Source organism: Octopus sinensis, linkage group LG6 (genome assembly GCF_006345805.1).
Source record: "Octopus sinensis linkage group LG6, ASM634580v1, whole genome shotgun sequence".
Lineage (NCBI taxonomy): Eukaryota > Metazoa > Mollusca > Cephalopoda > Octopoda > Octopodidae > Octopus > Octopus sinensis.
In genome coordinates this window covers 39,036,387-39,049,524 of record NC_043002.1, presented here as the reverse complement: position 1 = coordinate 39,049,524, position 13,138 = coordinate 39,036,387, and the positions used below count along the sequence as shown (strand labels likewise).

Sequence of the window (13,138 nt, the reverse complement as noted above, 5' to 3'; positions counted from 1 at the left end):
GGTATATACATCATATAATGCATACATACATATACATTCTGTTTGTCTATCTATCTATCTATCTATCTATCTATCTATCTATCTATCTATTATCTATCTATCTATCTATCTCATCTATCTATCTATCTATCTATTATCGACTTCTGTCTGTCTGTGTCTATCTATCTATCTATCTATCTATCTATCTATCTATCTATCTATTTCATAAACATATATGCACGTAAATGTGTATAAAAAGACAACGTCAGTGTATGATATATACATAGAGAGAGAGAGGGAGAGAGAGAGAGAGAGAGAGAGAGAGAGAGGGAGGTATTGAGAGAGAAGGAGAAAAGGAGAGAGAGCGGTAAAAGAAGAGGAGATAATACTAAGAAAGAATATAGGCTTCACAGAATCTCATGGTACTTCTACTCTTATCCTTCTCAAGATAACTTACAATAGAACATAACGATTTTTCTTAGAATAATAACAAGGATGAAATTTTAGAGAGAAAGAAACTAATCCGCATTCCGCAGCACAATGCAATGTTTGTGATGTTTGAAATGAGTATTATATCATGGTATTTAAAAATAATAACTACAAATAATTACCATAAAGACAAGAGAGAAACAAAACCAAAAAAGCAACACGCACAGGAAAAATCATGGAAAATTGTTTTGTTTGTGTTGCACACACACACACACACACACACACACACACACACACACACACATACACACACACAGCCTAAGCGTTTTAATAATTATCGACATAATAAAGACGGGAAGTAGTGTGAATGTTAAAATGCATATATATATATATTTATATATATATATATATATATATGTGTGTGTGTGTGTGTGTATAAATATTTATACACACACACACGCTTTATTTTAGTGCCAGCGAGTATTTCCTTCCAATGGAAATAGCTACTGGTTTCACGCCAGTATCCAGGAATTTGGACTCTGTCATATTTTTCTAAAAATAAAAAATAAAAATAGAACAAAATAATGGGATCTTTTCGGTTTGAACGGCAGTTTTTTCTAGCGGTGTCATATGAAATTGTCACCCATAATTATGACCTTAGTATCGATCTATTGTATTTCAATCTGTTTTAGGGTTAGGGTTAGGGGTGGGGTGAATGGTATCTTTTTTTCTTCACAAATGTAAATAAACCCAACCTGTTTCTTAAACGAGGGACATATTCATACGTTTTTTACCTCAATGTTTTTTACCTCAATGGACGGCATTGATTGGTTGAAATTGCAGAAATTGAAGAAAAAACAACAAATATCTTACAAACTATAGAATTTTCTCAATAAAGCCAAGAGAAAAAGATGTTTTATAAACACATTCTACCAGTATATGAAGTTTAAAAGTGTTTAGTTACGTGGAAATTATTTAAAAAAAACTACCAGTCAAACCGAAAAGATCCAAATACTGAAATAATGCCGGTATCTTTTACTTTAACAATTACGAAATTATGACAGTTTGCTGAGCATATATATATATATATCAGTAATCCCTCGCCATATCGCGGACTATTATTTAAGATTGCATCGATTCTTCCGTGGTGTTTTGCAGTTATGATAAAATAAATATATACAAATTATAAAAATGATAATAAAGAATATACAGTATTGCACTGTTTCTACTTCGCGGATTTTTACCTATCGCGGGGTATTTTGGAATGTAACACCCGCGTTAGTCGAGGGAGATTACTACATGTATATATATGCAATTCATGGACACTTGCGCGAAAACAATGTGTAGGAAAATAGTCATAAGTTCTATATGTTTCTTACTTAAGTCCTTCACTCCCTTTGGAACGTAGACCATCGATGACTTTTCTTCACTCTTCTCCACTGTTGTCCACTCTTCTCCACTATTGTCCACTCTTCTCCACTGTTGTCTACTCTTCTCCACTCTGGACTGCCTTTTGCTTCTCTGTTGGATCCCTGTTTTTTCAGCTCTACTTCAATATCTTGCCGCCAACTGTTTTTAGGGCACCTTATCTTCCACCTCCTTTGTTGTTCCAGGTTAGGACCTGACGTTGACCTGTCATAAGTTTTTTCCTAAAGGAAAGCCTTGCTCTGGGTATTTTGGATTATGAATTATCGTCGATGCTTCTCTAACTTTCTAAGCTTTCTAAGTAGAGATGTCGGCCCTATACAAACCCAATTTTTCCTTTGAGCAGAGGCAGTCATTATCAGCCTGGGTTCTATCCTTTGACCTGTCTAGCATGGAAGGCGTTACCTGGAGGTTGTGTTCAGCTGTCATAGATCTCTGGGTCATTGAAGTACACAACCACCAAACGGCAACAAGGATTGGACCTTGTGGTGCCGCTATCTGTGAATGTGTGTATGTGTGTGTGTGTGTATGTATGTTAGGGCATCTGAAAAAGATGTCGTATCTCATGTTTAGGAATGGATCGTTTAGTCCACTGCAGGACAGAGGCCTCAGCATGTTCTCTCCACCAACCACGGTGTGGTATGGAAGCTATGAATTTGAGCTTGTTTGCTGGTTTGATGAGCCTACTTTTCTACACTGGCTTGACGTGGCTTGGCAGGGAGATGCAGTTTTTATATACTCATACCTAGGAGAAGTTAAGTCGATTACATTGATTCCAGTGTTCTACCGGTACTTATTTCACCGACCCCTACAGGATGAAACGCAAAATTGGCTTCGGCTCAATTTGAACCCAGACCGTAAGGACAGACGAAATACCTATTTCTTTACTACCCACAAGGGGCTAAACACAGAGCGGACAAACAAGGACAGACAAACGGATTAAGTCGATTATATCGACCCCAGTGCGTAACTGGTACTTATTTAATCGACCCCGAAAGGATGAAAGGCAAAGTCAACCTCGCGGAATTTGAACTCAGAACATAACAGCAGACGAAATACTGCTAAACATTTTGCTCAGCGTGCTAACGATTCTGCCATCTCCTCGTCGCCTGTATTTCATGTAATAAGTTCAAATTTGTATAGGATGTATATTTTTATTCACTAAAAAATAACGATAATCGTTAGCAATAACATTTTCCAACCTTAGAAACCAGTTTGCTGGTTCCTAGAAGGGAAAAAATTGCTTGGAGCGTTGTTTCGACATGGTTCCTGACGCCGAATGTTTTTTCATTGTTAAAGTGTTTAGATGACCTGAATAAGAGAAAATATGTTAGTGCTAGGTCTGGTGAGTAGGAAGAGTGAAGTAGAACTTCGATGTCTAATGAATTTATCTCTTCTTGAGTTATGTTCGCTAAATATGGCCTCGCATTATCATGTTGAATCCACTTTCCTTCTCTATACACTTTTTCAATCTCCTTGAGATGATCTTGGACAGTGGATCAAGCCTCCGGAATAAGTTACCGCTGCTTGTTGTTACTGAACTCTCTTTTTCTTTCCTTCTCCCTCTCTTTCTCTTTCTCTCTCTCTTTCTCTTTCTCTCTTTCTCTCTCACTCTTTTCCCTAACTCTATCTCTTTTCCCCTCTCTCTTTTCTCCTTCTCTATCTGTCACTACAGGGTAGAAAAGCACAAATGTTAATTGTATTGTAGGAAGTAGATTAATTTGTTAAAAATAGCAGCAAGATATCCCACAAATCACATCCTACCACTTTCAAAAAAAGAACACGTGGGCCCTGGTATATCCAAATACGGTTGGAATGCTTTCCTTATCTAGAAATAACGGCCAAATTCTTTTCCAGAATACACGTTCTGCCGTCTTAAAGATAGAAGGTCACCATATAAAAAAAAAGTGATGTTAGTGCTGTTTTCAGATAGCGTGTTCGCACTATTGTGTTTGTGTGTGTGTTAATAAGAATAAGGAATCTTATTCCTGCTAAAGATTCTCATGTTTCGGTTTTCTAAAGTTCTTTGCAAAAATTTCTGTCTTAGTAATGTTAAATTAATGAGAGAACCTAACAATTGCATTGCATTTGAATATGTTACGTCATCTGCATATTCTCTACAACGTACTTGGCTCGAGATATCATGAATTCCATTACTCTAAATACTATTAAATCTTGGAATTATATTACAACAAATTCCTAATTATGAACAAATAAAATCTTATTAAAAATTGAAGCAGCGTGAATGTATGACTTGCTTGAAACAAAAGTTGAATAGTTCTCAAATCTAAATCAAGAAAGGACACAATGGGACATGTTGTCCTAAATATTTTTTTATTTATGCGCCCTTTTCAAGCCTAGCCAGGCTCATGGGCCCGGTTTTCCCGGTTTCTATGGCGTATATGTTCCCCCTCAGCTGGACGGGACGCCAGTCCATCGCAGCGTTACTCAAGAAACAGGAAGAAAGAGTGAGAGAAAGTTGGGGCGGAAGAGTACAACAGGGGTCGCCTACATATGCACAGTCTTGGATTTTTATCTCATTCTGAAAATATTCATATATACACATGTTGATATATGACCTACGTTGGACTCCTCATTCGCATAATCACCGAACCTGGAGCTTAACTACAGTCTGTCCATAGCACTTACTCACTCAGTATTACCTGACACCTTTGGGTCTGCTTGACACCATTACCTCTCATAGACACACACATACACACACACACACATGCATATGCTTGTGTGTCTGTGTTTGTCTCCCAACGGTCACTTGCCAACCGATGTTGGTGTGTTTACGTCCTCGTAAATTAGCGGTTCGTCAAAAGAGCCCAACAGAATAAGTACTAGAATAAGCCCTGGGTCGATTTGTTCGACAAAAGGCGGTGCTGCAACATGGTCGCAGTCAAATTACTGAAACAGATAAAAGAATAAACGAATAATATATATATAGAATATGAATTAGAGATAAAACTACTATTAGACAACTCAGTGATAGACATAAACCAATACATAAATAACAAATAATATAAATATAATTAATATAGTATATAATATATATATAAAATTTAAAATTAATTTTTTTTTTAAAGTTAAAGAAGTGATTTTAAATTCTCGAATGCAGGATAATGCTAATAATATAGCATGAACAGGATAAGCTACCCCTATTTTGCAGAAAAAAGTGTTGGCGGCCGGCTATGAGACTCGAACATGTACTGATTTAGTTATGACATATTTCAGGAGTTTTTGTTCCTTTCTAAGCAATCACCCAACCCATTAATCATCTACGAACTCATTGTTTAAAGGAGCAAAGTCTTTTGAAATATGTCATATATGCCCATTATCCATTTTCCATCTTCGATCACTTTGTTTACATGAAGCTTCTCAGATACGAAACGTCGTAACAAATCAGGGCTGGCTATAATTCCTAGAGAAAATTTGTTGTGAAACATTTAACATTTAACATCGTCTCAAATACGGAAGAAGCATCACTTACCTGAGGTGTTGCTTTATTTTAACCTTCTATGAGAAAATACATATAACTCTTTCTAATAACTGATAATGATGTGCTCACGAGAGAGAAATTGTGAGATAACTTTAAAAAAAATATTTGGAATAATTATTAATATCAGATATGTATGTCATCGTAAAAATAAGCATAAATTTTATCGTATGTTAGATTCATTATCTTATCGTTCTGAGCCAAGATTGGAAGCTGGAAGTTGAAGATATCTCTGTACGTGCTGAATACTATAATAAAATGATGTGAGAATAGTTAATGTTCTTTGTTACAGCGTAAAATGCCGAGATTTTAATATATTATATATATATATATAGATATACTATATATATATATATATATATAGATATATATATATATAGGTGTGTGTGTGTGTGTGTGTGTGTTTCTTTGTTATTATTTATGCAATAGTATTTTCTTGTTGACAACCGACTAAAGTTGTCACCAAAGGGTTTCGTGCTAAATCCGCAGGGGCAAATTTAGCAATCATCGGACATGTCCAATGATTTATCTCTTCATATTTGACAGGGAACTCTTCTGTAACGAATTAATCTTCAACTATAAGACTACAAGGTATAAATAATAATAGTAATTTACTTGCTGTATTACCTAATATAAGACTTCCCGCTTTTCAATGACTCAAGAAGACTTATTGGGCAACTGTATATATATATATATATATGAAATTTATATACATATAAGACACAAATGTATAGATATATGTATTCGATAAATAATATATGTATATATTTATATATATATCTATACATGTATGTATCTCTCTTTCTCTCTCTCTGTATCTATATATGTATGTATATATATATATATATATATATAGTGATAATATGTGGCAAACATTGATTCTCCACCATTTTTGTTCCTTTTATATATATATGTTTGTGTGTGGAGAAAGATATAGGTAGATATGCATGCAAATAACTATATACATGTAAGTCTGTGTATGTATGAATGTATATATATATATAATAATTAATGCTATATATATATATATTTATATATATATATATATATATTATATTATATATATATATATATATTATATGCATATAAACGTATAAGTGTGTGGCGTGTGTTGTTATGTGCATGCAAGGGCATTAGGCGTATGCGTATGAAGGTTTTAATTTGCGCACAAATAACACGTTGGAAAAATTTCAATTATCTCTTATCAGGCATAAGACCGACTTATTAGCAACCAAGCTTACCGAAATTGCGAAGATGATGAAAAGATATGTGCGTGTGTGTATGTGTGTGTGTGTGTGTGTGTGTGTGTGTGTGTGGTGTGTGTGTGTGTGTGTATAAGTAATTTTAACAGCCACACCCTTTTGCTTTCGAGAAGTCAAGCCAAGAAGGAAGCCGCTAGTTGGTCTTTTGATCTGCTAGAAATAGATGTAAAACATCCAAGTTACACCCTACAACCAGATACAAAGAACGAATACATAAAGTTGTATGACTTGGTAGCATGTACTATGTTTTCGATAATTGTTCTGGGTATCTATCTCTATAGTAGCACCAGACATAGATCCTCTCTCGGCCTTTCTGCTTTGGACCCCAGCGGGTGGAATTGAGAGAACTATACTGGCATTTGGGTGGTTAGAGCTTGTTCTGAAGCCAAGTAAACTGCAGCAACGTGAAATGAAGTGTCTTGCTCAAGGACACAACGTATTGTCTAGTACAGAAATGTAACTACAAATTTATAGTCGGGAGCAAACATGATAGGGTGGTCACGACGGGAACGCCTTCGGTCATACGTCTATTCAGTCAGTGTTGCTCGGAGACAACAATAACCACCTGTCTGTTTTATAATTTAAAAATATTTCGATATTATCTCAAGGTTGTTTTGTATTTTTTTTTCTCTCCTATAGAAAAGTTAATCACCTGTCTTACTTTTTTATTTTTTGCCTAACCAAGCATTTATTGAACTGCAAGGAAATGAAAGTCTAGTAGGAATTAGTAATTGTATATCCCAAGGTATGAAGCACAAGAGATTCCAAAGCTATTGTCTTCGATGATATATCATCCGCGTTGAAAAGTAGAATAAATGAAATTGAGATCTATAAACAAATTCCCCAAATTAGGTTTAGGTATCTAAGAAACTACATACTTTTATGTGTTTTTGTGTTAACTTTAACATAGCGCTTATTACGATCGTTTTTTAACTTTCGTTCAATGTTCCACAGAGCATCGGTCCGTTCTTGGGTGATTCTAGTAGTATTTCAGCTTACAAATACACATATACACGAATAGTTGCCGCACGATCACTCCTTCCCCTTTCCTCAAGAAACGTATGCTGTGAGTAGATAGATTACCTACGGTGCTTCATGCATGCAGCACCGAGCGGCCGACTCAGAGAGACAAAATGTGTGTGTGAGTGAGTGTGTACGTGTGTGTGCGACAGGAGTGAGTGAGAGAGAGAGGGGTGTACAAGAGAAAGAAGGAGGAGACCAGAAGGATGAAAGGCAAACAACGACCACAAGAGGATTTGAGCATAGAGTTCGTTCATTATAATACTGTTGATATAACCTCTCTATATTGACGAAGACCTTTAGAAACAACTATCGATTTGAAACTTTGGTGCATCAACTGAGTTTTTTAAAACTGAGTTGTCGCCCTTGCTTTCGCTTGGTTTTCTTCAACATTGTTTAACACACATTACCCTATCTTCAGAGTAATTAGTCCTGATTGATAAAAGATATTGAGTTCCCCACATTAAGTACGTTAGCACTTACTGCACTGTTTATTGGGTAACTATATGTAGCCTAAATATATTCTATAAATACGCGTAGAAATACGCATTGCGTCTACTATATGTGTGAGCGTGTGTGTGTATGCGACGTAGTTATGTCTATGTGCATAGTGACAATAAACATACGTACGCTTATATGCACACACACACACACACCCACCCACCCACACACACACACACACACACACACACACACACACACGTTCGCGCAAGCACAAGCACGTACAATTACGCAAACATACCCATATGTTTATATCTGAAACTGTGTGTCTGTTTTGGGACGCCATTCACTCAAACTATATCAATATTTTATTTATTTAAGGCGGAGAGTTGGCAGAATCGTTAGCACGCCGGTCAAAATGCTTAGCGGCATTTCGTCCGACTTCACGTTCTGAGTTCAAATTCTCCCGAGGTCGACTTTACCTTTCATCCTATCGGAGTCGATAAAATAAGTATTATTTGAACACTGGGTCCGATGTAATCGACTTTCTCCATCACCCGAAATTATTGGTCCAGTGCAAAAATTTGAAGTCAATATATATCTATTTATTTCAGCTAAGAGTATTTTTATTCTTCCTAGATGCGTTTACCATCCACTTCGTTATAATCACTGATTTTGTCATTATTGTAAAAGGATTGTCCTGAATAAATTTTATTCCTTAAAGGTTTCATCAAAAACAGAACTGAAAAATATCGGTAATGTTTTTCGTGGAATATGTTTGTAAACGTTTAAAATAACCTCTAGAGTTTCTAATGGTCTTTGATTACAAAAGAAATCATCTTGCTTTCTTTTCCATCATCATTCATAATGTAATAAATTTGACCAAATCTGACCAACACAACGACTGGAAATTCTGGTTCATTTAAGAGTGAAGAGAGAGGAAAGTCATTAAAATTTTTGAAATAGAATTTTGTTTATTAATTTGAAATATTTCAGTTTCAGTAACAAACACAGGTGATATGGAAATTTATTTTAGACATATTAAAAAAAAAAAAATGATGTTTGAAGACAGAAGGTGGGTCACACATATTCATACACACACACACACACAGAGACACGAGACCGTAGAAATAAATTCATAGGCATACTCACATACAAAGACATACACAAGCACATAAACAGGTAGACACACCGACACACAGATTATACGTACACATACACATATGATTACGTGCATATATTTGTGTATATGCGTATATAAAATATATGTACGAATGTAACCATATATATATATATAATCTACATATATATCTATATATTATATATATATATATATATAATATATATATAATATATATCTATACACATATATATATATACATACATACATGTATATATATATATATATATACACATATATATATAATATATACACATATATATATATACTACATACATGTATATATATATATTACACACATATATATATATACATACATAATGTATATATATGTATATATATATATATATATATATACTACATACATGTATATATATATATATATATATATATATATATATATATATTATATATATACACACATATATATATACATACATACATGTATAGATATATATATATATATAATATATATAATATATATATATATATACACCCACATATATATTACATACATACATGTATATATATATATACATATATATATATATATATATATATATATACACATATATATATATATACATACATACATGTATATATATAATATATATATATATATATATATACATACATACATATATATTTACAGGGTTTGAAAGCTTGATAAACAACCATGTGTTGTTTATATACATATTACTAGTTACAGAGGGAAATAAAAATAAAAAAAAACACGATGGTAGAAGCAAACAAACAAAAACAGTAACACAGTTGACAATAAATAAAAGTACAAAAAAAGAAAAAGCTGATGAAATCCATTTTATTTTTCTTCAGAGAAAATCTATTCGGATTCTTCGTTCTACAATGATCCGAAGGCAGTGTACCCCACCATAGAGGAGCAAATCAACTTGTGTAAGAAGATCTCGTACTCACTGACGGCTGCAGCCAATAAAAAAGCGCGGGGGGCAACCATGTTTGCAAAACGTCAGAAGCGTTCTTCCAAGTGGATACATGACGGTTTTTCTACGGTGAGTGACGGAAACATCGCAGACTTATCCGAGCTTAGCAGTGAGCTGAGCCCATTCGACGGTGGAACGAAACCGCTTTTCCAATTTCGCATACCCAGAGTTGCACATCAGGTAAAAAAAAAAAAAAAACTACAAAAAGCAAAACAATCGATTTTGTTTTTTACTAATGAGACAAAAATAATGAGAAAAAATTTAACAACTTCTAACAACTGTTTCCCTTCGGCTGTGTGTATGTATATATATATATATATATATATATATATATATATATATATATATATATATAGTATATATATGTGTATATATATGTGTATACATATGTATGTGTATATATATATATATATATATATATATATATATATATATATATATATATATATATATATATATATATACCCACATATACACACTTGTTTTGTTTTTACTAACAACAGTTAATGCGGAGATTTTGTTATTCTCGGAAAATAACTGTGTTGATACATCTAAAATCGCATGGTGTGTTGTTTGCTTTGATTAGGAAATTATAATTGTTATTTCGTAGCCCTCCCGCCCTTCAAAAATAATAATAAAAAAAGATGAATTTAAGTTGATTAACTTTTCTATAGGAGAGAAAAGAGAAAATCCAAAACAACCTTGAGATTATATCGAAATATTTTTAAATTATAAAAGAAAACAACAACAAACAACAAAAAAAAAAAAGCTAAGAACTAACCAAGTGGACTCATACTCGATTAAAGTTAACAGCAGACGACATAAAGTTTTAGCAGACGACATATCAAAACGCAGCAGACGATACAGAAACCTCTGAACGACTTAACGTCTGTAAAAGTTATTTGTAAGTCAGTCACTTGCTTGTTATGCAACAGCTACTGAAGGGGGCGAATCTATTAAACGACTGGATGTCAGTGTTTGTGTTGGAAGAGGGAAAATATAAATAGTAATTAAGACCTGCCTCTACTGTACTCCTTCCATTTTTTTTTCATTCTCTCTCCCTACTTCAATGTAGTTCTTCAGCAAAGTTTACCTGTATGCTAGTATGTTTTTTCGTTTCTCACTTGGGTAGTATTGGAGTGTTTTCGCACCCAGATATACAAGGCTTACACGTAAGTTTAGCATCGAGATATTCTTAGAATTTATGAAACATAAGGAATGATATGGATATGTCGAAGTCGTTGAGTGTTAGTTGTTTATCTCTATAGATCCGTAGTAGCATATATTTATCTCGTAATTCTGTGCACGTACATAATACTCCATCATACGCATACATTTCCACACAGGTAGATTCACACGCACACACTTAGCACCTATATACATATATACATATGAAAAGGCATGTTAAAGTAAACGTATGATCGATATATATATTTGTATGTATATTTGTATGTATGTGTGTATGTTTGTATGCATATATTGTATGCATCTCTCTCTCTCTCTCTTCTCACATATACACAAACATATATGTATGTATATATATATATATATATATATATATTTTATGTGAAATGTATATACCATATATATATAAATGTGTGTGTGACGTATGTATGCATAATGTGTATATCAAGCATATTAAATACAGCCACGCGCGCGCACGCACACACACATACACATTCATTAATTTTATTAGAGTTAATGAAGACTAATAGACAACTATTGAAAATTATCTTCTTCAGAAATATCCTACATTGGGTTATTACTGGCCATTAATGTTATGATAGATCCAGCTTCAAACACATACACATTGGATTAGCTTCTCATAATCTTGATTTAGACGGAAAAAGGAGCGAAGATTTGACCTTATTCAATGCGTTAATCCTACAAACCTCTTTGATCACGTGTACCTTGGTAGAATTTATTACAATGCTATTCTAGGAATACGAAACGTAGTTATCTCTGCGGATTATCGCTGTAGGCCACGCTGCTCAAAGTTGTCTTTATATATATCAATGTGTATTTGTGTGTATATATATATATATATATATGTGTGTGTGTGTGTATGTATATATGTATACATGTGTGTATGTCTAACTTGTTTATGTATCCATGTATATATGCATATACGCATGCTTGGATGTAGTCCTGCATGTATGTATACATATTTAGTAAAGTTCAACGACATTTCTGTATCGAACAAACACTACACACGAACAAAAAAAAAAAAAAAGAACGCCATGTTTGTTTATATTTGTCAGTGTCTCATGCGTGTGTTTACACGTGATAGCGCACACGAAACCTTCGCTTATTACCTGACACCGCTGTCTGTTACATGCAAGAATACCTCCTCCACACACACACACACACACTCACACACGTATACATACATACATACATACATACATACATACATACATACATACATACATACATATATATATATATATATATATATATACACACAAACACATTTATATATATTATATATATATATGTGTGTGTATAAAGTATATACATATATGTGTTTATGTGTGTATGTTTGTGTATACATATGTGTGTGTGCATGTATATTACTGTTCGTGTGTGTTGTGTTACAAGCGCGTACAATCTCTTTCATGTGAGATGTATACAAAGTCTTTTTATAATATATGTTAATTTATGTGACAAGCAGTAAGGACGACATGTTCATGGATCGCCATTTCCTTCTGAGCGTCAGCCATTTACGTTCATATTTGAAGGTTATAACGTCTACAAATGCTTCAGATATGTGCAGTCAAGCGAACGATCAAAGATGCATTTTAGGGATTAATGTTTTAAGGATTAATGTTTACTTCACATAAATTAACACACACACGCGCGCGCACAGACACAGACGCAACGCACACACAGTGTCACACATAATACACTTATAGTATCTGTATATATATATGCGTATATATAC

At 33.7% G+C, this 13,138-nt stretch overlaps 1 protein-coding gene across 3 annotated transcripts in view; it reads left to right on the top strand.

Annotated features, from left to right (window-relative positions):
• LOC115212926 overlaps positions 1-13,138 on the top strand; it is a 198,389-nt gene that overhangs the window by 141,893 nt on the left and 43,358 nt on the right. For all 3 annotated transcript variants that reach the window (XR_003881778.2, XM_029781756.2, XM_029781755.2), the window contains one exon: positions 10,070-10,374. Coding sequence is in view for 2 of the 3 variants with exons in the window: in XM_029781756.2 (XP_029637616.1) it covers positions 10,070-10,374 (305 nt within the window). In the remaining variant the exon portion in view is untranslated. The remainder of the gene's footprint in view (positions 1-10,069; positions 10,375-13,138) is intronic.